The sequence below is a fragment of the Cervus elaphus genome, chromosome 29 (genome assembly GCF_910594005.1).
Source record: "Cervus elaphus chromosome 29, mCerEla1.1, whole genome shotgun sequence".
NCBI lineage: Eukaryota > Metazoa > Chordata > Mammalia > Artiodactyla > Cervidae > Cervus > Cervus elaphus.
The window spans coordinates 53,273,935-53,298,800 of NC_057843.1; the positions used below are offsets into that span (position 1 = coordinate 53,273,935).

Sequence of the window (24,866 nt, forward strand, 5' to 3'; positions counted from 1 at the left end):
CATTTCCCTAATAACTAAAGATGTTGAGTGTCTTTTTGTGCTTATTTGCCATCTCTGTATCTTCTTTGATAAGTATCTGTTCAAATCTTTGCCTATTTTTCTTCAGTCTGTTTTTTTAATCATTAATGAGAGTTTAAAAAATTATTCAACATAAGTACTTTATGTATTTTTCAAATATTTTCTCCCAATCTGTAGTCATCCTTTAATTTTTTTTGTTAGTGTCTGTTGAAGACCAGGAGTTTTTAACATTGTCTAATTTATGACTTTTTTTTTTAATGAGTCTTAATTTTGATGTTGTTTTTCAGTAAACTTTGCCTCAATATTTGTGGCAAGGCCACAAATGTTTTTCTCTTATGTTTTCTTGTTACTTTTAGAACCATGATTCAGTTTTAGTTAAGTTTTGTTTATGGTGTAAGATATGGGGATTTGGGTTGAGTTTCTTTTTCTTTTCCCTAGGTGAATATTTAATTCAATTGTTCCCACACCATTTGTTGAAAATCCGTTGACTGTCGTGTGGGTCCGTTTTCTGGACTCTTACTTTGTTCTATTAGACTGGGTGTCTCTTGGGATTTCTTTTGCCATTGATGACATACTGTCTTGATTGCTGTAGATTTCACTATTGGTAATTCCCTAGTCCATTTTGTGTTTTTGTGTTCTTTTTTCTTGATTGCCTTCTTTCCCAGGACCCCTCAGAACTGTAGTCCTTAACTGTCAGTGTCTGAGAGACTGGCTGATGAATGAATGGGAAGAATCCAAGCTCAATAGCACAACTTACCTCATTTTAAAAATGGCATCTGTTGTGCCTCTAGACTTCCGTCTCTAAGATGCCTGCTCTGCCATCTGCCCCGTCCCCAGCACTTGTGCTGGTCTCCTGCAGCTTCCTCCTGACCGGCTTTCTTGTTTGTGCATCTGTCTCTGTCTTCTTCCTCCTGCACACAGCCGCCAGAGTGGTCTTCTTCTAAAATATTAATTGGATCTTATTGCTCCTCTGGTTATAGTTTGCCTCTAATGGCTGTTTATTTTGGTTAGAATGAAGTCTGAATTTCTTACCATGGCCTGCAAGTCTCTGTGTGAGCTGACATTTCACCCACCTCTTCGATTTCACATACTCTTCACTCTATGTGACTGTCTTTCAGCCCCGTTGGTCTCTTTCTTCCATCCCTGGCCACCCCAGGCATCTTCCTGACTAAGTGATCGTGCATCAGCTCTTCTACCCTCTAGAACCCCCATCCTCCACGTCTTGACATGGTCTTCGTTAAGCTCCTCTTTAAAATCTCAGCTTAAATGTTACCTCCTGAGAAAGGACTTCCCTATCTGGCAAACTGTAGTAGCTCTTTCACACCCAATTCATTCTCTGTAAAGTAGCCTGTTTTTATTTTCCTCAAAACTTTTACCATTTATTTGTTCATGTATGTTTGTGAATTTCCCTTCACTTGCAGGTGGGATCTTGTTCCCTTTTATAGTTATGGTGCCTAGAACAATATGGAGCTTATTTTCAATAAATATTTGTATAATACTCATAACTGTTCAGTAAACATGCAATAATTTGTTTATTTAATAACTTCAGTAAATATTTGTTAAATGAGCAAATATTCTATTTTGACTTAGCATTTTGGTTTTTTGCCCCATAATTTTGAGCCAAGATTGAGAAGAAGGGAGTATGGGCTCATTAAAAATACGTAATCCTGTGTGTCACTTATAGGGACTCTTAGGAATTTCATTTAAGAGTATTTTCATCTATAGAAATCAGGGCTGGAGATAATAGCCACAAAAGTCCTGTCCAGTTTTCTAACATTGTATGGTTTGTAAGCCTGTTTGTTTTGATGACTGACATTTTTATTTTAGAACTTGAGGGACTTTTGTGTCAGCTGTTTCTCTAGATTTATATCCCTATCCTTATGTTCTTCTCCCTCAAAGGGTAATTACAAATAGTCATTTATGGAGTATTCGCTTTGTGTCAGTACTGTGCTTAGCATTTGCAGACGTGATTTTGTTTAGGCTTCATAGCCACCCCAGGTGGAGGGGAGTATTATTGTCCTAGCTTTACAAATAATGAAACTGAAGCTCTGAAGGTGTAAGTAGTTTTCTGAAGGCCGCACAGGGAGGAAGTGGCAGAACTGAGGACCAAACTTAAGACTGATTTCAGAACTCACCCATTGAACCATTCTGTTACACTTGTCCCTTAGTCGTTCCCTTGACTCTGTTCTTTGACTCTGGGATCAATAGGCTCTTTATCTTGAGCTCCAGTATAGTATTGTCCAGTCTTTAGTGTCCAGACCTCAATGAGGGAAGTGAAATTGGGTGTGCCTGATGCCCATACTAATTGGGTAGGCTAAGTTGAACTGTGTATAGTTCCACATATTGGTTGAATACTCCTGACTCATATTATGTTTCCTCATGTCTGTTGTAACTTCAGTTTCAGTTCAGTCACTCAGTCGTGTCCAACTCTTTGCGACCCCATGAACCGCAGCACACCAGGCTTCCCTGTCCATCACCAACTCCTGGAGTTTACATAAACTCATGTCCATTGAGTTGGTGATGCCATCCAACCATCTCATCCTCTGTTGTCCCCTTCTCCTCCTGCCCTCAATCTTTCCCAACATCGGGGTCTCTTCAGATGAGTCAGCTCTTCGAATCAGGTGACCAACTTATCTACAACATCTACAACATCAGGTGTTGTAACTTAGTGTCGTATATAAGAACCAAAAGTTGTCATAAACACCACTACCAAGACAAATATTTTTAACCTAGGTCTTTGGATCTTGGATTTCATGCTTGGCTATCAAGCTGTCCATTAGCTCCCTGAAGTATTGGCAAAATTGTGTGTTGGAGTGTGTGAAAGATGTACATTGTCCAGAGAAGGAATTTTTGTCTTAGGTTCACAAAAAGTCTTTAGCGACACAAAAAATGTTTGAGCCTGTGCCTTAGCAAGAATCAAAAACTGCATGAGAGCCTGATACAGTACTATACTTTTTTGATAAGAGTGTAGACAGAAGGCAGTTGTCTACAGCATCATGAGGAGACATTGCTGCATAATTGTTCAGAAACTTGTAAATCAGAAGTTACACTTACTTTGTGTCTAAATAGTGCCCAGGGGATGAGGGAGATTCTCGAACTATTGGTGGGTAAAAAAAAACAAAAAAACTGCATTGTGTTGATATTGTCACAGGTATTGTGGAAAATAAGTTAACCACATTAAACACTTAATCTTGAATAACTAATGATAATAACTGCTTGGGATTTTTTTTTTTTTTATTAGAAGGGATTAACTGGAGCCAGCAGCTACCTTCACATAATTGTATCAAAAGAAAATGCAGGCATGTAAATCTTTGAGAATACTTTATTAGTCTCTTGTTCATACATGCATCTTTTAAAGTTCTGAGGCTCAATGATGACTAAGAACCGGTCTCTGCCTCCTGGCCCCTGTGCTTGTGATTTCATGGGATGGGTAGATCCATAGATGGAGAAATCATGTTGATGTGAAGTTACAAATCAAGCACATGGGGACACCAATTAGGATAGCAGTTAATCACTGAAAGCAAAAGCCTACAAATAAGCTCATCAGAGGAAGTAGTGGGTGAGGGAGGGGGATAACTTCTGGAGGACCACAGCAGAGGGCTGGACCAGTATTGTGTGTGTGTTGGTCCCTCAGTCTAACTCTTTGTGACCCCATGGACTCCATTTGACCCCATCAGACTCCTCTGTCCATGGGATTCTCCAGGCAAGAATACCAGAGTGGGTTTCCATGCTCTTCTCCAGTGGATCTTCCTAACCCAGGGATTGAACCCAGGTCTCCCTCTTTGCAGGTAGATTTCTTTACCATTTGAGCTACCAGGGAAGCCAGCAAGGGGGATATAAGTAACTTAGAATGCGTAGAGTTTGCCAGGAGAGTTGGGAGACTCCTATTTTTGAAATTATCTCATTCCTTTATGAGAAACCGTGTACTTTTTCTCTCATTTCTCTATCTTTATCCATCCTACTTGGGAAAAACTGCTTCAGTAGATCTAGTAATATTGCAAACTTAAATGATGATGTTGATCTAATAAACAAGGCCTAGAGCTAACCCTATCCCCTAAAGCTTTTAAGTAAAATTTAATGGCACGTTCTTGAATCCTTTTTAAGGCAGCTCCGTGGCTATTCTGTTCTGTGAGTCTCATGCATTTTTTTCCCTTGACAGATTCAAGTAAAGGGGGAGAGTTTATCTCGGTGTCCAGGCTGTCTTCTGTGACTGACAGGGCCAGGGCCATTGTGATCCCGGAGCAAAGTGGCAATCATGTGTATATATTTTTTTTATTTCCCCAGATGTTTCTCTAGGTTGACCCAAAGCAATTTATGGACACAGTTAATATCTGAGAAAAGAAACTGTTGAGGGCAGGAGTACAATTCAAGCTGCTGTCTACCTGGATTGAAAACTCAAACTTTGTTTTGAGGTTTCTTTCAACTTGTACCCTCAAATGGTCTACAAGCAAAGATAATGTCAAGGCAACTTTCTTGGTTGTCTCTTCAGGCTGAACCTGTCTCCTACCCTGGAAGCTAAAACATCCAGGTGCTCCATCCAGCCTTCCTCACAGATGAGCTGTGGGGCATTAACCCTGTCCAAGGCAATGAGATGTAAAGAGATGCCTTTTTGTTTTTTTCCCTCTTTAACAGAAAGACCCATAAAGAGAAAATTGCTCTCTTTCTCTGCTCTACCTTGGTTGTGTAAGGGCAAGTTAATGTTCAGTGCTGCAGCAGCCATTTTTGGGGGAAATGGCATGTGAGAGGGATCAGGAAAACCAGAGATGTTGACCCAGAGCCTTGATATTGGTATCATCCAGGCAACCCTAAACTTGTTATGTGAGAAATAAAAACCCCTATTATTAGGCCACTTTCATCTGGGTAGTCTATAATTTGCAGAGGAACTGTCTTAACTGATATACTGTTGAACCATGGTGATTCTCCATACATATCAGACAGAATTGGCAGCCTAACCTTTAACCAGTTGGGGGACCACTTAAATGAACTCTAGTATCTATACAATGGCATGTACTATACAGCCATTACAAGTGATGTAGTCAAAGCATTATTTAGGGGCCTGGGAAAATGTTCTCTGATACACTGAGTAGGAAAATAATCATTTTAAACTACAGATGCATGATTTTTTTTTTTAATGCTTATATATGCATTGAAAAAATGCTGGATGGACTCATTAACATTATAGTTTCCTTTGGGTGGTATGATTATATGCGACTTTAAGTTTTTTTCCATTCTGCTTGTTCACATTATACGTAAAACTTATCTAATCTTAAAAAAGCTATTACTGGGAACCTAAAACTACTCTATAGTTATTAATTAAAAATTGTAAGGATTGTACTTATAGGTTCATTTCTCCTCTCTTCTGACCCATGTGAATAAATAGTACAACCATCTACCCAGTTGCTTGGGACCCATCTTTGCTTTGGAAGCCCAGGTGGCACAGTGGTGAAGAATCTGCCTGCCAGTGCAGAAGACACAAAAGATTCTGGTTCGATACCAGGGTCAGGAAGATTCCCTGGAGTAGGAAATGGCAACCCACTGTAATATTTTCACCTGAGAAATTCCTAGACAGCAGAGCCTGGTGGGTCCACGGGGTTGCAAAGAGGTGTGCACAGCTGAGCATTCTCCACATATCCTTGCTAGGTATCTTGAATTTCTCCTCCTCTTCTCTTTCCACGTGTGTGTGTGCCTGCTTGATCAGTCATGCCCGACTCTTTGCAACCCCATGGACTGTAGTCTGCCAGGGTATTCTGTCTAAGAAATTTTCTAGGCAAAAATACTGGAGTGGGTTGCCATTGTCTTCCCCAGGGAATCTTCCTGACCCAGGGATTGAACCTGCATCTCTTGGCATGTCCTGCATGGCCAGGTCGGTTCTTTACCAGTTGAGCCACCAGGGATGCCCTCTGCTTTCATAACCATGTCTTTTAGCGCCGTCTCCAGACTAGCTCTCAAGTCCTTGTTCTCTTTGCCACTTGTGCTGCTGCAACCCTAATCCAAATCATCATCATTTTTCGGTTTGAATCCTTTTATTAACTTCTTGCTGATCTCTCCTTTCATCCTGGCCACTGTCAGACCTAGTCTCCACATACCATTATGAATGTTTAGGTTATCTAATACTCTAGCTCAGAATGCTTATTCAGCTCAGTGCACTCAGTCGTGTCTGACTCTTTGCAACCCAGGCTTCCCTGTTCATTACCAACTCCCAGAGTCCACCCAGACTCATGTCCATTGAGTCCGTGATGCCATCCAACCATCTCGTCCTCTGTTGTCCCCTTCTCCTCCCACCTTCAATCTTTCCCAGCATCAGGGTCTTTTCAAATGAGTCAGTTCTTCACATCAGGTGGCCAAAGTATTGGAGTTTCAGCTTCAACATCAGTCCTTCTAATGAACACTCAGGACTGATCTCTTTTAGGACGGACTGGTTGGATCTCCTTGCAGTCCAAGGGACTCTCAAGAGTCTTCTCCAACACCACAGTTCAAAAGCATGAATTCTTCAGCACTCAGCTTTCTTTATAGTCCAACTCTCACATCCATACATGACTACTGGAAAAACCATAGCCTTGACTAGACAGGCCTTTGTTGGCAAAGTTAATGTCTCTGCTTTTTAATATGCTGTCTAGGTTGGTCATAACTTTCCTTCCAAGGAGTAAGCGTCTTTTCATTTCATAGCTGCAGTCACCATCTGCAGTGATTCTGGAGCCCCCAAAATTAGTCTGTCATTGTTCCCACTGTTTCCCCATCTATTTCTCATGAAGTGATGGGACCAGATGCCATGATCTTAGTTTTCTGAATGTTGAGCTTTAAGTCAACTTTGTCACCCTCCTCTTTCACTTTTGTCACAAGACTCTTCAGTTCTTCTCCACTTCCTGCCATAAGGGTGCTGTCACCTGCATATCTGAGGTTATTGATATTTCTCCCGGCAATCTTGATTCCAGCTTGTGCTTCGTCCAGCCCAGCGTTTCTCATGATGTACTCTGCATAAAAGCTAAATAAGCAGGGTTACAATATACAGCCTTGACATACTCCCTTTTCTGTTTGGAACCAGTCTGTTGTTCCATGTCCAGTTCTAACTGTTGCTTCCCGACCTGCATACAGGTTTCTCGAGAGGCAGGTCAGGTGGTCTGGTATTCCTATCTCTTTCAGAATTTTCCACAGTTTGTTGTGATCCACACAGTCAAAGGCTTTGGCATAGTCAAAAAGCAGAAATAGATGCTTTTCTATGTCTTAATATAGACCAGTGAAACAGAGTAAAGTACCCAGAAGTTGTTCCAATTTATATGCCAAAAGGGCAGGCAGATCAGTAGAGAAAAAGATGGTCACTAGGGGGTTAATGGGTTATTTTTGTGGAAAAAATGAAATTGGATCCACCTGTCTCATTATATGCAGAAGTCAACCTGAAAAATATAAAAAGACAGAACTTTAAAACACCCAAGAGGACTTTTTATCTTGGGATAGAGAGGGATTTCTTAATGGGTCACAGAAAGCGCAAACCATAAGGAAAAGATATTACTCAGTTAAAAGCATCCGTTCATCAGAAGATGTCTTAAAGAAAATGAAAATATAAGCCAGAAAGTGAGAGGAAGTTAACACATACAATTATCCAGGTTGAGGAGGTTAACACATACAGTTATACAGCTTATAACAGTTATGGACAACCTAAAAGTTCAAACTTAACAAACTCATTACTGCTTAAAGCTCTCATTATTCTTAAGTGAAAGTGTGAAGCCCTTTCTGTCTATTATCTGATTCCCATAATGTTGCATCCGACCCCACTTCCTCCTTGCTCGCTGGATTCCCACCCGATTTCTTTTTCTTCCTTTGTCACCACAGGCTCCTTTCCAGTTCTGGACCTTTGCAGCCGTGTTTCCTCTCATCTCAGATTCTCTTCTCACAGCTCTCTGCGAGATGCTCTCCTTCTCATCCTTCAAGTCTTGGTTCAAAGGTCACTTCCTCAAAGGGGCTATTTCCAATTCTTATGAATGAACCATTACTTAGCGATTAAGTCAAGGCCTCTGTAGTGAGGGAAGGCCCTGTTGGGGCGGCAGGTACTTCACTGGGCTGGATGGTGAGGACTTGTGTTCCATACTTTTCCTTACAGGTATTGGCCTGTAAAATTCTGCACCCAATTTCAGTGTGGTTCAGTTGGTCAGATGGCCAAGCAATTCAGCACCAGCTGGTTGTGTCGTACAGTTTATCTGGAGATAACATCACATCCCACAGGCTAAGGGCCAGCCCCACAAGAATGCCCCTACTCCCTACACCTCAGACACCAGCCCCAAATCCAGATTATCCTGTGTTTTTAGCAGTCTCCTCATTGAGTTTAATTAATTAGCAGCTCACAGAACTCAGAGAAACATTTAACTTACCAAATTGTGTGTGTACTCAGTTGCTCAGTTATGTCCGACTCTTCGCAACCCCCTGGAGTATAGCCCTCCAAGGTCCTCTATCCATGGAATTTTCTAGGTAAGAATACTGGAGTCGGTTGCCATTTCCTTCTCCAGGGGGTCTTCCCAACCCAGGGATTAAACCTGTATCTTTTGCATCTCCTGCATTGGCAGGCAGATTCTTTACCACTGTGCCCCCCCTGGGAAGCCCTAACATACCAAATCACCCATTTTTTAATAAAAGGATGTAACTCAGGAACAGTCACATGGAAGAGCAAGACATGAAGGTGGGGCGCAGAGCTTCCACGCACTTTCCAAGTGCTCTACTCTTCCCACATCTCCCAGTGTTCCACCAGACTGGTAGCTTTCCAAACCTTGTCCTTCAGGTTGTTCCGGAGGTTTCATTACATATGCATAGTTGCCCAAATCAGTGGCAATGCACTGGTGACTAACTTCAATTCCAGCCACTCTCCGCTGTCTCCCTGAAGGTCTGGTGGGTGAGACTGAAAGGTCCAAACTTCCGGTTTAGTGGCTGGTTAGCTTAACAACCAGCTCCCACTCCTAAGAGCCCTCCAAAAGTCACCTCATTAGCCTAACAAAAAGCACCTTTTATTGCTCTCTTTGCTTTGGAAATCCCAGGGATTATTGGAGCTCTGTGTCTGGAACTGTAACTTAGACCAAATACATGTTTTTTATTGTGAATCTCAGTATCACAGCCTGGTTCAGTGTTGTTCCATTGCAGTTCCTAGATTGACTAAGTAGTGAAAGCCGTAATGAACATTTTTTATTTAGAAAAAGAAGAGAATAGAAAATACAGAAGTGTACCACACATAGTGTTTGGTATTTGTTAAACTGTTGTTTCATTTTCTTGTGTATTCTGTGCAGATGTACAACATGCACACACACTAGTTGTGGTCAAAAATGTTGGAAAGCAACTAATCTGTCATCTGAGGTTCATTCTCCTTCTAAAGTTCTAAGGTCAACTGCAGGGTTACTGAAGAATCTAAAGTAGATAGGCTTTTCAGATACAACTTTACTTTTAAAAAATACTCTAACTAAAGAAAACTTTTCTGAGCAGGACCCTTTAGCTTGATAACTTTAATGACTACAACACAAAATGGAAGCATTGGTTTCAGTAAGATAGTGTGTTAAAATCTCTTCAAAAAATTATTTTTTTAATTAATTTATTTTAATTGGAGACTAATTACTTTACAGTATTAGAGTGGTTTTTGCCATACATTGACATGAATCAGCCATGGGTGTATATGTGTCCCCGATCCTGATCCTCCCTCCCACCTCCCTCTCCATCCCATCCCTCAGGGTCATCCCAGTGCACCGGTCCTGAGCGCCCTGTCTCATGCATTGAACCTGGACTGGCGATCTATTTCACATATGGTAATATACATGTTTCAATGCTATTCTCTCAAATCATCCCACTCTCACCTTCTCCCACAGAGTCCAAAATTCTGTTCTTTACATCTGTGTCTCTTTTGCTGTCTCGCATATAAGGTCATCATTACCATCTTTCTAAATTCCATATATATGTGTTAATATACTGAACTGTTTTTCTTCCTGACTTACTTTGCTCTGTATAATAGGCTCGTTTCATCCACCTCATTGGAACTGATTCAAATTCATTCTTTTTAATAGCTGAGTAATATTCCATTGTGTGTATGTAAAATCTCTTCAAAAAATTCTTTAAGTAGTTTTTGAACAAAAACCTCCATGAAATTTTATTTCAATTATTGATTTGCTTAGAAATACTTTTCCTAGTAAACTGTGGACCAATTCAGAAAAAAAAAAAAACAATTCTAATAAGATTTCTGATGGGGAAGTTAATATTATAACAACTCAAGTTTTTTTCCTTTCCTTTTCTCGCTGTTATTACTTTGTTGAATTAAAACTGCAAGTTAAGACAGTAGAATCCTTGGCACAGGACTCATGGAATTTTCTTCTTTACTTGTTACCTATTTTCCCCTTAAAGGTCATTCCAGAGATTTTGAGGACAAGAAGATCTGTGTTTTCAGTGTGAGAAACTTACCCTTGCAGTGATAATCTTTCTTGGGTTACTGTAAATGCCCATCTTTCCCCTGCAGTAAATCTCATGTTTTAAATCATCAGGAAAGAATAAGCTTAGATTGTAAATTTCCTTCCTTTGTTCTTTTTTATATTCTTACTTCTGTGTATTTGCTTAACTTTTAGCTTTTGCTAGAGATATTTATTCAGAGCAGGAACTGCCAGTTTTCTGGCTAGAAGGGTGCATCCTATTTTCCCCACCTCTACAACTATAGCGGAGTGGAAAGAACAGTAAAACAAAGTGTACTCATCACGTGGGCTTCCTAGGCGGTTCAGTGATAAAGAATTCTCCTGCAGTGTGGGAGATGTGGGTTTGATCCCTGGATCAGGAAGATCCCCTGGAGAAGAAAGGGGCAACCCACTCTAGTATTCTTGCCTGGGAAATCCCATGGACAGAGCAGCTACAGTTCATGGGGTTGCAAAAGACTCAGATATGACTTAGCAACTAAACAACAGCAACAACTCATGACCTAGACCTGGACTCACCAATTAACATTTTGTCACTTTTGCTTTGTACGTGTATACATGCAGACCGAAGACTTATACTTTGTGTGTGCCAAATTGTTTGAAAGTAAGAGGAAGACTTGATAATATTCATGCCTTAAAACATCAGTGTGCATCTCCTGTAGTTTTCCAGCATGAGCACGATGCAGTTAAGACATCCATCTATGTAGTGTCTGGTTGATATGCACATTTGTCCAGAAAATGCCCTGGATACCACATCTTTCTTCACAGCAGTTGTCCCTCAATCTGTCCCGCACGTTCAGGAGCGCTTTCGCTGTGCTCTCTTCAGTCTTTTCTCACACTGCTGAGAAACAGTTCCCAAACATTTCACTTTATGACTTTGTCATTTTGAAGATCCTAGGCCAGTCTGTGTCCTACAATCTGGACTTGTGTGGTTGATTTCTCATGTTTGAAAGTGAAAGTGTTAGTTGCTCTGTGGTGTCCAACTCTTTGCTATCCCATGGACTGCTGCCTGCCAGACTCCTCTGTCCATGGGATTATCTAGGCAAGAATACTGGAGTGGGTTGCCACTTCCTTCTCCCGGGGATCTTCCTGACCTAGGAATCGAACCAGAATCTCCTGCATTGCAGACAGATTCTTTACCATCTGAACCACCTAGATTCAGGTTAAGTATTTTTAGTAAAAACACTCCCTGGCTGATGTTGTGTATTTCCCAGTTGTATCACATTGTTGTTGAAGCTAATCATCTGTGGATGGATATTCTTTGACACTGAATAACCCGTTCCCCAGCAACATTTCACCCAGTGGTTTCAGTGTTTCTTGATGCTGTGAATAGATTTGGAGTAATGAAGTGGTAAATTCTAAATTCTTTTCCTTTTAAAATAATATTCTTTCCTGCCTTCCCCCTTGCTCCTTCCCAGTGAGAGTGAGTATGTGTGTAAATATAGACTTTGGGATACTTTTTCCAGTGATAGCAGCAATCATTTATTGGGCATCATGCTAAGGGTTTTATTTGCTCAATCTCATAAAATTTTCCCAGCAGCCTTGGAGAGGTAGGTTTTATACCTGTTTCTACATTTTACATAAAGTAACTTGAGGTCATGAAGTGACCTGCTCTTGCTCACAGAGATGGTAAGGGTTCTAGCCGAGTGGCTCTGATGTCCCTTCATTGTGGTGCATCCCCGCGTATCCTCCAGGATCTCCTTTCTCAGGCTCCTCTCAGCCCCCACAGACAGGGTTCCTGTGAAAGGGCACCTTCTCAACCCAGGGATGTAGATAGCAGTCCAGTCTCGGGTGTTCTCTGCGCTTGCTGTTTGTTTCAGCATTTGCTGCCTTCTCTTGCCTGGCTCCTGTGTCTGGCCCCTTTCTTACTTTGCTCACAGAATAAGGTCTTCTGGTTGGGCCAGGGCACACGTGTTCAGTGCACCCAGCTTGGTCAGCTGGTTGGAAGCATGGTTGTGGTCCTGAGAACTCTTCTCTGATTCTTGGCCTCATGGCATGACCCATCATTACACCTGTTTTCTTGGGGGCACCATGGACTGTACTCCTGGCAACGGTTTTTAAAATTGTGTTGCAATCTATTACAGTTTTTATTCTTTATGAGGTTTGAATTGTCTCGAGTTTTGCCAGTGAACATCCCTTAGGGTTGACGCATTGTCCTATTTGTCACACCTGTTAGTCTTGCTTTCTGGCAAGAGGTGGAGCAGGCTCACTTTGTTTTTTTGTTTGTTTGTTTATTTAAAGAAGCCAAGATATGGCACCAAGTGTGGTCATTGCTGCTAGGGTGTCATTACTTCTAGGAAAGTTTTTTGTTGTTTTTTTAATCTTTGCAGGGTTTTCCTGTTGATAGCGTTGTAGAGTGAAGCGTGCTGGACGAGGAAGCCTCTGCTTGCTTCCCAGTTGGAGTTGTCCAGAGTTGCCCGGGATTTGTGTAGACTGAGTCTCTACACTCACACTGATCTTGCTCAGGCATTGATTGGTCAAGGAGTTGGGGACATTTGATTAAAAAGAATTTCTTTTTTTCTGGCAGAAAGACATTTCCTCTGAACTTGATCCCTTAGTAGTTCTTTTTTTGCCTTCATTCCAAACTTGAAACTGTGAGGAGATAATTCTTTGTTTTATAAACTTCAGTAAAAACTGTTAACAGAATTGAGGCTGTATCTACTACCTCATTGCTATATATTTTCAGAAATAATTACTGGCTCTTTTTCACAATTAAATTAATTATCCTAATGGAGTACTTATTTGTTTAAGCTTAAAGTTCACTCCATTTTAGTGTTTATTCTCTTGAATGACCTATCAAGGGAAACGAAAAAAAAAAGATTTTTATTTTGTATTGTGGTTTGAGATAAGAGAGTGTTTTCTTTTTTAAATAAGGCGCCCAAGATAGAAGAATTTTTCCAATGTGTATATCTTTCTCAGTGTTTTTTTTTCAGTTATGGTTACATAGAGTATATTTTATTTTAATGTTAAGTGGTACTACAGTGTATTCCCTGCTCTTTTTTTTTTTTTATTGTTTTCTTATAAAGCAAACTTTTTTTTTTTTACCCTGTTGCTTTGTGATTAGAGTGGTGTTTTTATTTAAAGATGATCGCTAATACGTTGGTTTTATTGACTAACCAGGAATCATTATCATTTATACCTGTCACTCTACTGCTAGGCTAGTTTCTAGGGAGAGACTTACAAAGAAGCTTAAAAATGACCACTGAATTTAGAAAGTGATTTCTTTTATTGATATAAACATTTAAAAACCTACTAAAGTATTTCAGTATATCTGTCTTACATTTTTATCATCCATCTTTTGGTAACTTAATCTCATTTTTATTTTATAGTTTTATATTTTAAACACTTGCTAAAAATAGCTCCTTTCTATAGATGCCCCGAGTGTGCTTTTTTGTTTAATATTTGTATGTATAATGGATGACTTATAAAATGGGTTTATGGGTAGCACCCTCATTTTTTTTCTCTCCTAAATTCAAGGCATAATCTATTCAACATTACGATTATAATTTGGATGTTGTCATTCATAAAATCTTGAAAGGACTTTATAATTTTGGTATAAAAACAAGTGAAAAATTAAAACCTCAGTGCAGTGTGGCGTTCTGGAACAGAAAAATGACATTAATGGAAAGCTAGAGAAATCGGAATGAATTCTGTGTTAGATTAATAGTATGTACAATGTTAATTTTTTTAGTTTGATAAGTTCTCTAGGTGTGTAATTTTTAAAAATTTTTAGTTTCGATAAAGTCTACAGGTATGTAAGGCTCTTTTGCATTAGTGGAAGTTGGATAGAGGATATATAGGAACTCTCTTTATATTTAGTTGAAAATTGATTTACCAAAAGCTTTAAATCTGTGGCCATATGACTAAATAGTGGTGAGCCAGGTGCTAGGGTGCAAAGAGTCCTGAGGCTGCTGTCTTCTCCCCAGAAGGTCACAGTCTTGTTGGCAAGTCAAGGTCATCTTCTCCATAAACAGATGAGTAACAGTACCTTTATGAGGCAGCCTGTGCCAGTGAATGATACAGGGAGTCCTGTGAGATAGTAGACACATGGCGTGTTTGGAGAGGCCTTTGCAGAACCGGTGAAACATGAGCTGAGCAGGATAGCTGAGTACAACTTCGATAAGTAATGAAGAGGTGGTTCTAAGAGACAGGAGCGGCCATGGATTGAGAAAAAAAGTATTGGCAGCGATGATGCAGTGTGGGTTCATTGCAGTCAAAATGAGCCAGTGGAGATTTGTACTAATCAAAGTATGGGGTGCTGAGGGTCTAACTGATATGGTGGGACTGAGAATTGACAGGATCCCAGGATGATGGATATAGAGACACAAAAGGAAAACAAATGGGTGGTGACTGGTAACTTGAGGCAGCGAAAGTTACTTAGGGGATGGGTTTTGTTAAACATTTTCAGTAATGCTGGACTGCCAAGTAGAATTGTATGGGAAGGAATTATACCGGGGCTACTGGAGCATAGGAATGCAGCAGAAGGCTTAGGACTCTAGTGAACAGAAGGAAAAGTTTAGAAGGAAGTTTAACAGCATTCAGAGAGGTAACAAAGAGAGGCTGTGGTGATCACGTTCAGGTTCCCAAAGCAGGTAGGGGAGAGTCTCGTAAGGAGGATATGTCAGAGGGAAAAGTGACTATGAAACCTTGAAAAATTGCTATCTCAGTGGTCATCAGTTTTTCAGATTGATGGGCCTGAAATCCAGATTATGGGGAATTAAGCAGTAAGGAGTGTGTGTGTATACAGGAGGGGGTTGTTGACCTTAGTTTTTGAAGATGTTTGGCTCTGCACAGACAAGGATATATACTTACGGACCTAGCTGAAGAAAGTAAAGGAAGGTTATTTAAATTTAATAAACATTTATTCAGTGCCAGTTATGTGGAAGATACTGTGTTAGGGGCACTGGAGAACACAAAAAGTGATTAAAATATAGTGTGTTTTTCCCCTCCTGAAAAAGTGCTACTTCAAGTTCTTTTATTGTTAGACAAGTGTTAAAATGCTAGAGATGACGCTTGCAAGCAGAAGAACAAAATTAGTGACAGAACTAGCAGCAGAGAGCTGGAGAATTGATGGAGCTGCGAAGGGAGAGGGAAGAGATGGCAGGTGCAGGTGAGGAGTCTAAGCCTTGGAAGGCAAAAGGGATCCTCCCTCTGCTAAGACAGGCACAGTGGAGACGAGGAGAAGACCAGTGTGAGAGCTATTATGAGACAGGATAGAGCACAGGTGAGCTTTCACTGTGAATGGCGTGCGCTGCAGACTAGGGGTGAATTTTTTTGCCTTTGGAAAGTTCTGGTTGAATGGGAAAATGAAGCTGTTACTGCTTATTTTTGGTCCTTTGAGACAAAAACAGAAGTGAAACACTTGGGCCACTGAGGCATTGCTTTTAGCTTAGGATTTGTTTGTTTGTTTTTAATGTCTTATAATGAAATAAACATTTTTAATTGCTCAGATAGTATGTGAATCTTAGTGTCTGCAGTTAGCTAGGCTGTGTGTCAGATGCAGGTTCTCACAAAGCTTAGAGCCTAGGAAAGGTGGTAAGAGGACATAAAGTGAAAGTGTTAATCACTCAGTCATGTCCGACTCTTTGTGAGCCCATGGACTATAGCCCATCAGGCTCTTTTGTCCATGGGATTCTCCAGGCAACATGCAGGCTTTTAATAAATGCTTGCTGATTGGATTCTTGATCTGAGATAGAAAGTGGCTACATGCCCATCCTGTGCACACAAGGAAGTATTAGAAGATTTAGAGGAGAAAGTGAATTGGAGCAATTTTCTGGCTATTTCAGTAGAGAAAGGTTTTGAAATAAATTTGCCATATGTTTACCTAAAGACCTTCTTTCTTTGTAGACCTATTTTCCATATGTTTAGAAAATATTTTGTGCTCATATTTTTTTGGTCACAACTAAGTATCAGTACATAAGAAGTTATGAACGTGATTTTGTCCACTCGAAGACAGACATTATTTTGAACTATCCAGTTAGATAGCACATTGGCAGGACTTGAGCGTGAGCTTTGGTTGTTGGGGTGTCTGCCTCACTGCTCTAATCTGCTACTTCATGGATGTAAACTGGCCTTGAAAATTAGTACTTAATTTCATTGACTGTATTTTAAATACAAGTAGCCAGAAAGTAGGTGTAGGTTAATAGGAGAAAAGAACTAAGTAGAGCTATACTTTGACTTACATAGTCAGACGCAGGAAGAGAGAACAGGGGGAGGAGGAGGGAAGTAAAAGTATTGACGATTTGAGGAGGAGAGGAAACAACACTTTTTCTCTGAAGTACTTTTAAGATCATCCTTACCAGTGAAGGGAAGCAGAAGGTGCCACCCCACACATTTTTGAGAAAGCTATTTTGTGCAGTCCTGCTTGGAAAGAAAATTATAGAGAAGACTGTTTAGGTATTACAGGATAGGCCTAAAAAGTGATTCTCAAGGTATTAATTAAAATGTAATCACTACAGAAGTTAGTCTGAGATTTTCTCAACACTTGTTCTCACAGAACACTGTTAAGCAGAGTCTTGGTTGACGGGACTCCTGTTGAGGGACATGTTTAACTTCACCGTGCCCCTGCTCCTCCCGCTCGGAAGAGGCAGGGAGGCCTGCCCACTGAGGTTCCCGAAGCCTCACTTTGCTTCCGTGGAGGTCAAGCACCCCCCTTCCAGCCTCTTGAGGGCTTTCTCCATGTGTTGCCAGTGTGTGCTGGTAAAAATGACTTTAAACTCTTGTCAGCACAGTTACTGGTGCATGCATCACAGTCCCACTCAGATAAACCTGTCACAACACAGAGGCGGCCGCGGGAGAAGAGTACAAGGGCAGGCCTCTAGCTTTTCATTCGAGCATCACTAAACGTGCGCAGAGTGCCCAATTATTTCAGCATTATTGAGCAAGCCTACAGGAGGACCCAAGCCTTGCTGCATTAGATTTTCTTTAGTAATTTGCTCAAGTACCGCTGAGGACACTTAAAGGGCTTAAAACGGTGGCTGCAACCAGTTTCCTTTTCTGGGTTGTTAATTCAGGTTTTCTCTTTCAAATTAACTCTGGCCGCATGCTGTGCAGCGGTTCTGGGAGAACTGTTTAACACTAATTTTCTCAATTTTCAGCTTTTTTTTTCTTCAGCATAACTGCTTTAACAGTTAGTCACATATATGTTTTGATTAGAGATGTGTAATAGTGAGGCTCTGTGTTTTTGGAGACCAAAATACAGACACTTTGTTGAGGAAATCTAATTTCAGCTATTAAAAGTAACCTAGATAATTTCACTATTTAAAAATTAGGTTATTTACAGTGCATTGCAAAACCAACAAATCCAAATAAAAAAGATAGTGTTTCTCTGTTATTCATCTCCCTCCCTTAAAAAAAAAAATATTATATATATATATATATATATAAAAATGGGATGTATGACCCTTTGTATGTTTTTATAAAGGATAGATCTTTCCTTCATGGGTGCTGGGCTTTGCAGGGTCTTTTTGCACCACTTTCCTCTCCTCCTGTTGTTGAGGGGTGACTGAGATACAAGGAACAAGTTCAATATCTTTGTCTCGTTTCTCACAGCAGCAGCAACTCCAGGCCCAGCATCTATCACACGGACATGGTCTGCCAGTGCCTCTGACCCCACACCCTTCGGGGCTTCAGCCGCCTGCCATTCCGCCCATCGGCAGCAGTGCCGGCCTCCTGGCCCTCTCCAGTGCCCTGGGAGGCCAGTCCCACCTTCCAATTAAAGATGAGAAGAAGCACCATGACAGTGACCACCAAAGAGGTGAGTGATTTTCTCAGAGTGTCTGTCTGGTATCACCTGCTGCTGCTGAGGGTCGGTCTGGTCGTCCTTCTTTGTCCTGTTTCTGGATTTCATTTTCCCTGTGACTAAACAGGATTTCCCTTGGAAGGCAAATTAATGATCGGAAGCAGTCTTTGCGCAGTGATCCCCTGTTGACTGGCAAGAGATAATACGCTCCCCAAAGGTATAGGGGGGATGCATTTCCTGGTTATTGCCTCTGATCCTCTGCTGCATCCCCAAGTCTAAATTGGTAATGAAGTGCCACAGTGCTCTGTGTTTGAAATTGTGAGTGGCATTTATTAGCTAATTTTGACCGAATCCATTTTGGGGGAGGTTTTACTGATAAAGGCTCACTTCATAATTTGACAGACCTAATTATTATTTTTAAATCAGGTCAGTCTGTATAGTGCAGTGAAAATCTTGTAGGTAAGAGAATATTTAGGTAGTCGTAATAATTGAGAAGTTGGTTTAACTACCTCTGTCACCCAGTCTGTTTAGATGAAAGGAACTCATTTCTGTGTATGAGAACAACACAGCTGTTGATGTAAATGATTTAAGTTGGGTTCTTTCTACTTTGGCTTCTTCCCTCCCCTGAAATAGAGGATAAGGCAGACACATTGTGATCTAACCGTATGTTTATAAGGTGCTTGTTAGCAGCTTTTATTATTTAATGACAGAAAAGCAAATGAAAGCCTCTCCCAGCATTTCTTGGTGGGAATTTACTTAGTCCTACAATGGGTGGTTCCTGGTCGGAAGGGTGTGGTTAGAATTAAAACCCCGGATCTCTTCTTGTTTCACTGCCATTACCATGAATTATAATCTTGGGTAAATGATTTTTATCACATAAACATAAATTTCCCTTCTCTGATATTAGAAACTCTGTACTGTTTGTCATACAGTTATCTTGGTGCTATGGTCCAGAACTGAGGCGTGTCTGTAAACACTTAAGTGGAAAAGTCAATAAGGAGTATAAATAACAAGAATGTCCAGCTTTGGTTTCTCAAATTATGTCAAAGGTAGCTTGGTGCTCTGTGGATCTGGCCAAGTAGTAATTAACTTTAATTAATTAACTTTACAGAAAAGTTGACATCTGTGTCATTCATTATTTAATAGAGATCAAATTTGACAAGTGAATGATTTTATGTAAACTAACTGGTACTTTTCTTTTTTGCTTTCTTCCCCCCTCTTGACCTGCCCTTGTTGCTGCTGTTTTGCCTATAGACAGAGACTCCATCAAGGTATGTCTCAAAGTTACAAATGAAGGAATGACTTACCATCAGGCTCTAAAAAATTTGAATAGATTTAGTAGTGGATTCTTTGAGATTTGCCAAGATGCTTTGGTGGGCTTCACCGAATAGTGGTGAACTGCATTTTTAGATTCTTTTGGTTGTGCATTTGAGATTTTTGAAAAAATTGGTCCCATTTCTCTATCAGAATCAAGATTTATAGAACAAGATTGAATTATAAGATCTGGCTTGTGTTGCTCTTTTTATTATATCTTTGCCGTGTGAAAAAGAATAACTGCTTTTCTTGAGTTAAGCTTTGGCTGTAAGATAGGTAAAGATGGGGAAAAAATCGGTTTGTAAGGAAATACACATTTTGGGAAACAGTTCCAGCCTGCAAAATCCTTTATTAAAACATTTAAGAGCATTTTTCTTCACCAGAAAGAATTGTTTTTTGTTTTGTTTCTTAGTTTAATGACATCTTGGTTTCCAGTATAGCAAGTTATTCTCCTTGGGTTTTGCATCTGTCTTATCTGCCTCCTCTGTGTCTTTATAGAGAAATTATAGGGAAAGAGGAAAAGTATGCTAGGGCCTAATGATTTGGATGTGCTTGTGTAATACCATAATGGGGTGTGCTAAGGATACCTGAATTTATATAGTAAGCAAACAAGAAAAACAGGAGACTGTGGCAGGAAATGAGCAAAATATGAAACTGCTTGATAACTTTTGGATCATGCACAATGTAAATATGCTACAGTATTGTGGATAATTGTGTTACGCATGCCATTTATATTTTGTATAGATTAGAAAGCAAAGGAAGTTCTCAAGCACAGACGCTGTCAATTCGTTGTATTTTACAGTAGTTGAATGTTTTAGAGCATATGCAGTTATAGCTCTTGGCGCTTTTAATGAAGTTAGGCATACAGAAACTAAAATCTACGGAAACTAAAATCTACAGAAACTAAAATCTTCCCTTGAAACCACCTGTGCTGTCACTCTGAATGCTGCTTTATTCCTTATTTTTTTAATAATAAAGAGGAAGTAGAGTTTTTCCCCAAAGCCATTAAATGATAGAAAATAAAATATATCTATTTTACCCTTAAAGAATCTTTGTAATTTGAAAGGGTATCTGCATACCCACAGAAATGTCAACATTGACAAATAGGAACTGCACACTTTGAATTATTTAATTTTGCATTTACAGTTGTGTCCTTTGTTGTGTAGTATGAGCATCAATACCTAAACTCAAAAGCCTTCTTAATCAGAGTGTAGTAAGTTCTCTGCACATATGTACTTAGGAAGTAGTAAGTAAATGGCATTGACCAGGATTTGCTGATAGCAGCCCTTGGAAAGCCTGCCTAGTTATTCTGAGGCCGGTGACATAACCATTCCCTGCCTTCATATGATAAATACATACCTTCAGGCAGGCCAGTGAGCTAAACAGAAGCCTCCTCTCATACCCCACTCCCAGAAGACTGAAAATATTTATACTCCAGCGCACACTTTTGTGTCAGTTTCATTTTATAGTTCCTCATGCCAGAGTAGGGTATATTTTGAAATCATATATAATCATTCAAGATGAGTCTGGGAGTAAGTATCTATGTAGCTTGGAAACCAGGGGAAAAGCAAAAGGAAATAGAGGCGGATGATTTTGCCCTGATTTATTGTGGCGTGGTAGCTATAAATAGATGTTTTTGTTGGGTACCGTTTTTGAATTGAAGCTTCGCTGTGTCAGGTTTGGGGCTGTCCTGTGGCTTTGCTAGGTGAAATAGTTCACTAATTTTTATAAATGTGTTCTGTGACACTCAGAAAAGCAGTTAGCTGCTTGTTCCATTGATCGTCTTCATCCTCCCATAAGTGGTTCCTGGTTAAGAGGGGCTTTTTATTATTGTCTGCTGTGTGACTGGAGATGGTTTTTATCAGCCGGAGCATGCCAGTTGCCTACAGCTGGAGTCAGGCTTGTATGAAATAATTTATTCATGCAGGATAATGCTCCTTAACATTTAACAGGTAATGAACGTGACATAAATTTCCTTCTTGCTTTTAATTTTTCCCTTTCCTCTTCTAATGTGCAAACAGGCTGCTCTGGTACTCTAAATAATAAGTAATTTTTGGCCATCTGTCAAAAGGAAATTTCAATGCAAATTTAAATTAATGGTGCCTGAAATTTTTTATAGCTCTCTAAAAGCCTCTAATGTGCAGAAAATTCTGAATCTGCTGGTAGTAATTAGTGTTGCATGTAATGAGGATGTGGGCAATGTTATACAGTCCCAGTGTAACATTTTGATATGGTAGCAAAATTTTGATTTATATGAGGTTGTGGATGGGTTTAATTGTGAGAGACAACTTTAAAATGTTTTCTTGATGTTACAGATTATTAAACAGGACAGATTTCAGAATAGCTTATGAAATATAAATTTAAACTTACTGTAAAGATTAAGGTAATTAAGGTGCTTTACCTTTAGGTGGCAAGTAAAAATGAAAGAAATTCCCTTGTCAAAGTGTGGGGCTTTTTTTCTTCCTTTTCTCTTCTTGAAGGTTCTGTGGCTACTAAACCAAGTGCTGTTGGCTTTATTGATCTTGTTTTCTGTAGCTCCAGTAGCCAAGTTCATTCATAAGCCTGTTATTTGCAGACTTGCACCTGTCGTTTTTCAACAAGGATGGAGGATGTAAATATGAACCTGAAAGAGAAAGCACTGTAGGACCCCAAGGACCATTTTATTTGGTGAGGAGAAACCAGAATGGTGTGTGTTCTGGGGCTTTTATAGGAAGGATCCAAGGCACCTGCTTGTCACTTGGCCATCCAGTACCCACGTTCATGTGCCCATTGTAAGCCCTGGATTTAGAGGCTGAAAATGGCAGGAAACAAGACCATAGTCCACTCACACTCTTAGTTGGAAGGGTAGAAAGCACGAAAGAGGTTCCTACTTCTCCTTCCTCAGTGGGAACTTTTTCAGCATCTTCTGGAGTTTCTCTTGAAAAGATCCATGTGAAACCAATGAAATATTTTCTGAGGTGATAAAACCTTCCTCTGCCCCTCCCTCCTGTATGCTGAAGGGTAGAAGTTGGTGTCGCCAGAATGGTGACAGAGCAGACATTCCCATCTGCTTCCAGGAGCTTCCCAGTTGCTGGAGGTCCCAGTTCATGAGGAGATAATCTTTAGGTTCCTCACATCACTCTGTTTCCACCTCATTGACTGATGTGTGAGGGTGAGGATTCAGAATTGTGAAGGCCAGATTGCCTAAAACTTACTAGGAATCTGAAATTGAGAAATTCGTTTTATTACACCCCAAATGTCTATACCTCCTAGCAACAAATAGCCACCAAAATCAAGACCAACTTGGCAAAATTCACTATCACCAACTATTGATTAGCTCCATGGCCTCTCCCAAGTTGGTATTATTGTGCTAACCTTATTACTTCTACTTCCTAAGTCCTTCTTAAGTATATTATGTATTCTTGTTTTTTTCTCCAGCATGCAGTAACCTCCTCAAGTCAGGCCCGTGATGAATTTGAAGTTTTTTATTTGTAAAGTATAGCATAAGTACATTGTTCTCCTCTAAGTGGTGGTGTTTTTACTTTTATTATTTCACTGGATTGTTTTTCCCAAAGTACCATATGCATCATCAGAGTATGATCGTTTTTAGTGATTTTGTACATTGCCAAATGAACCTCCAGAAGCGCTGCAACATTTAAAAATGCCAGATGCAATATTTGAGTATGTTTTCACACAATCCGCCAATCCTGAACTTAATAGCTTTTGTAATTTTTGCTGGTATAGTAAGTATGAATAGTGCACTTCAAAAAAAATTTTTACATAAAGATATTTTTCAAGTGAAATGTTTTTCTTTGCGTCTCTTTGCTATGTTACTTGGTCCTGAATGGATTTCTTGTTTTTGTTTAAGGGTCTTCATAATGATCTGCATATTAGTTGTATCTGTGGCAATGCCTTTTTTTCTTGTCTTCGCTAGAGTTTGGTATTTATTCTGTGTAGATGACGCCAGCGTCACACTTTGCTTTTTTTTTTTCCTTGTCTGTTTGGTTATTCTCCGTTGTCAGTAAAGGTTTATCAGTGGAGAATTAGACTAAGGCTGTTTTGTTCAAATTGAAGTGTATGATTCAGGCCAAGAAAGCCCTTCAGCCTCATTAGTTGAGTGTTAACAGGTGAAAGTGAGTTTTTAGCTTGAATTAACAGAATGGTTGCTTGTGTTGGCTGGTTCACTTTATGCATCAAAATTTAATGGTGAAAGGTTCTGTTCCAGGGTCTTGTGTGACCTGTGTGACTTGGTTTTTGTTCCCTTCTGCCTCTTTTTACTGTTGCAAAGAAATATCCATCAGAAAAGAGTGTGCCTTTAATATGTTTAACCCCTTGGCGTGTCCTTTGTGGAAGAAAACAGAGAAGAAGCCACTTGAGGAGGAAGGGTGGGCCAGTAGGAGAGGGAATAACCATTTAACCCAGGCAGTTGGGGTTTTAACACTCACTTCCCTTCCCCATGCACCTGTGTAATCTTACCCTTCCTGAGAAAGCTTGGTGGAATTAATTGCCTATAGACTTTAGAAGGACACATTGTAAAAAGACAAAGGCATAAAGTTGAAATCCATAAAATACTATAAAGAGAGGATATAATTAAAAAACAAGCATCACCAACAAACTAAACTGTAGCAGGGCTTGCGTTATCTCCTGCTGTCCCCTTAGACATCAGTAATCTGAGAAAGTGTATGTCGTTAAGGGTTGTAACTTGGACTCTGTCCACTCTAACCTATTGAAAAATTATGTGAAACCCTAGTTATGCAGTCAACCCCACTGATCTCTGAGCATGCATAGCTCATAATTCAGATTTCATTGTGAAGGTAGTTGGTGAGGAAAGCTTTGTTTATTTATTATTTTGTATATGATTAAAGGTTTAGAGGTGTTGAGACCTTGCCCAAGGTTACATAGCCATAGCTGTCCTCAAAGGAGGCAATTCCAGCATGCATTTTACCCTTGTGTACTTCAGTACTTAAAATGAACACGTTCTCTAAATAATGGACATTTTTTGGTAACCATAATGCCCTCAATCACTTGATAATTCCTTGATAGCTTCTAGCTTTTAATATTTAGCCTACAAGCAGATTTCTATGATTATTTCAAATAATTGGTTTGCAAGAGTTTCCCTCTTTTTAAAATTTTTTCAGTGCCACTAATTTGTTGAAAGAACCTGGGCCAGCCTTCCTATAGGGTGGCCCATATTCTGAATGTCTCTGTGTACTTCTCAATGGTGTCACGAAGACTTTCTGCTGTATTGCACCAAGCAGAGTCTTTCTTATAACGAGGGAATGGGTAGAAGAATGACGCCTAGGTTTGCATGAACATGTTAGTGATAAACAGTTCAATGAAGTTTACTAATAATCAAGGGAGTAAAATTTTTAGAAATGTATACTGATGAT

The 24,866-nt window shown here is 39.9% G+C and overlaps 1 protein-coding gene across 9 annotated transcripts in view; it reads left to right on the forward strand.

Annotated features, from left to right (window-relative positions):
• TLE4 (TLE family member 4, transcriptional corepressor) overlaps positions 1 to 24,866 on the forward strand; it is a 152,534-nt gene that overhangs the window by 62,236 nt on the left and 65,432 nt on the right. For 5 of the 9 annotated variants that reach the window (XM_043890647.1, XM_043890651.1, XM_043890649.1 and 2 more), the window contains 2 exons: positions 17,994 to 18,198; positions 19,438 to 19,454. In XM_043890647.1, the coding sequence (XP_043746582.1) occupies positions 17,994 to 18,198; positions 19,438 to 19,454 (222 nt within the window). The remainder of the gene's footprint in view (positions 1 to 17,993; positions 18,199 to 19,437; positions 19,455 to 24,866) is intronic. The other 4 variants (XM_043890648.1, XM_043890652.1, XM_043890650.1 and 1 more) reach the window with 1 other exon arrangement.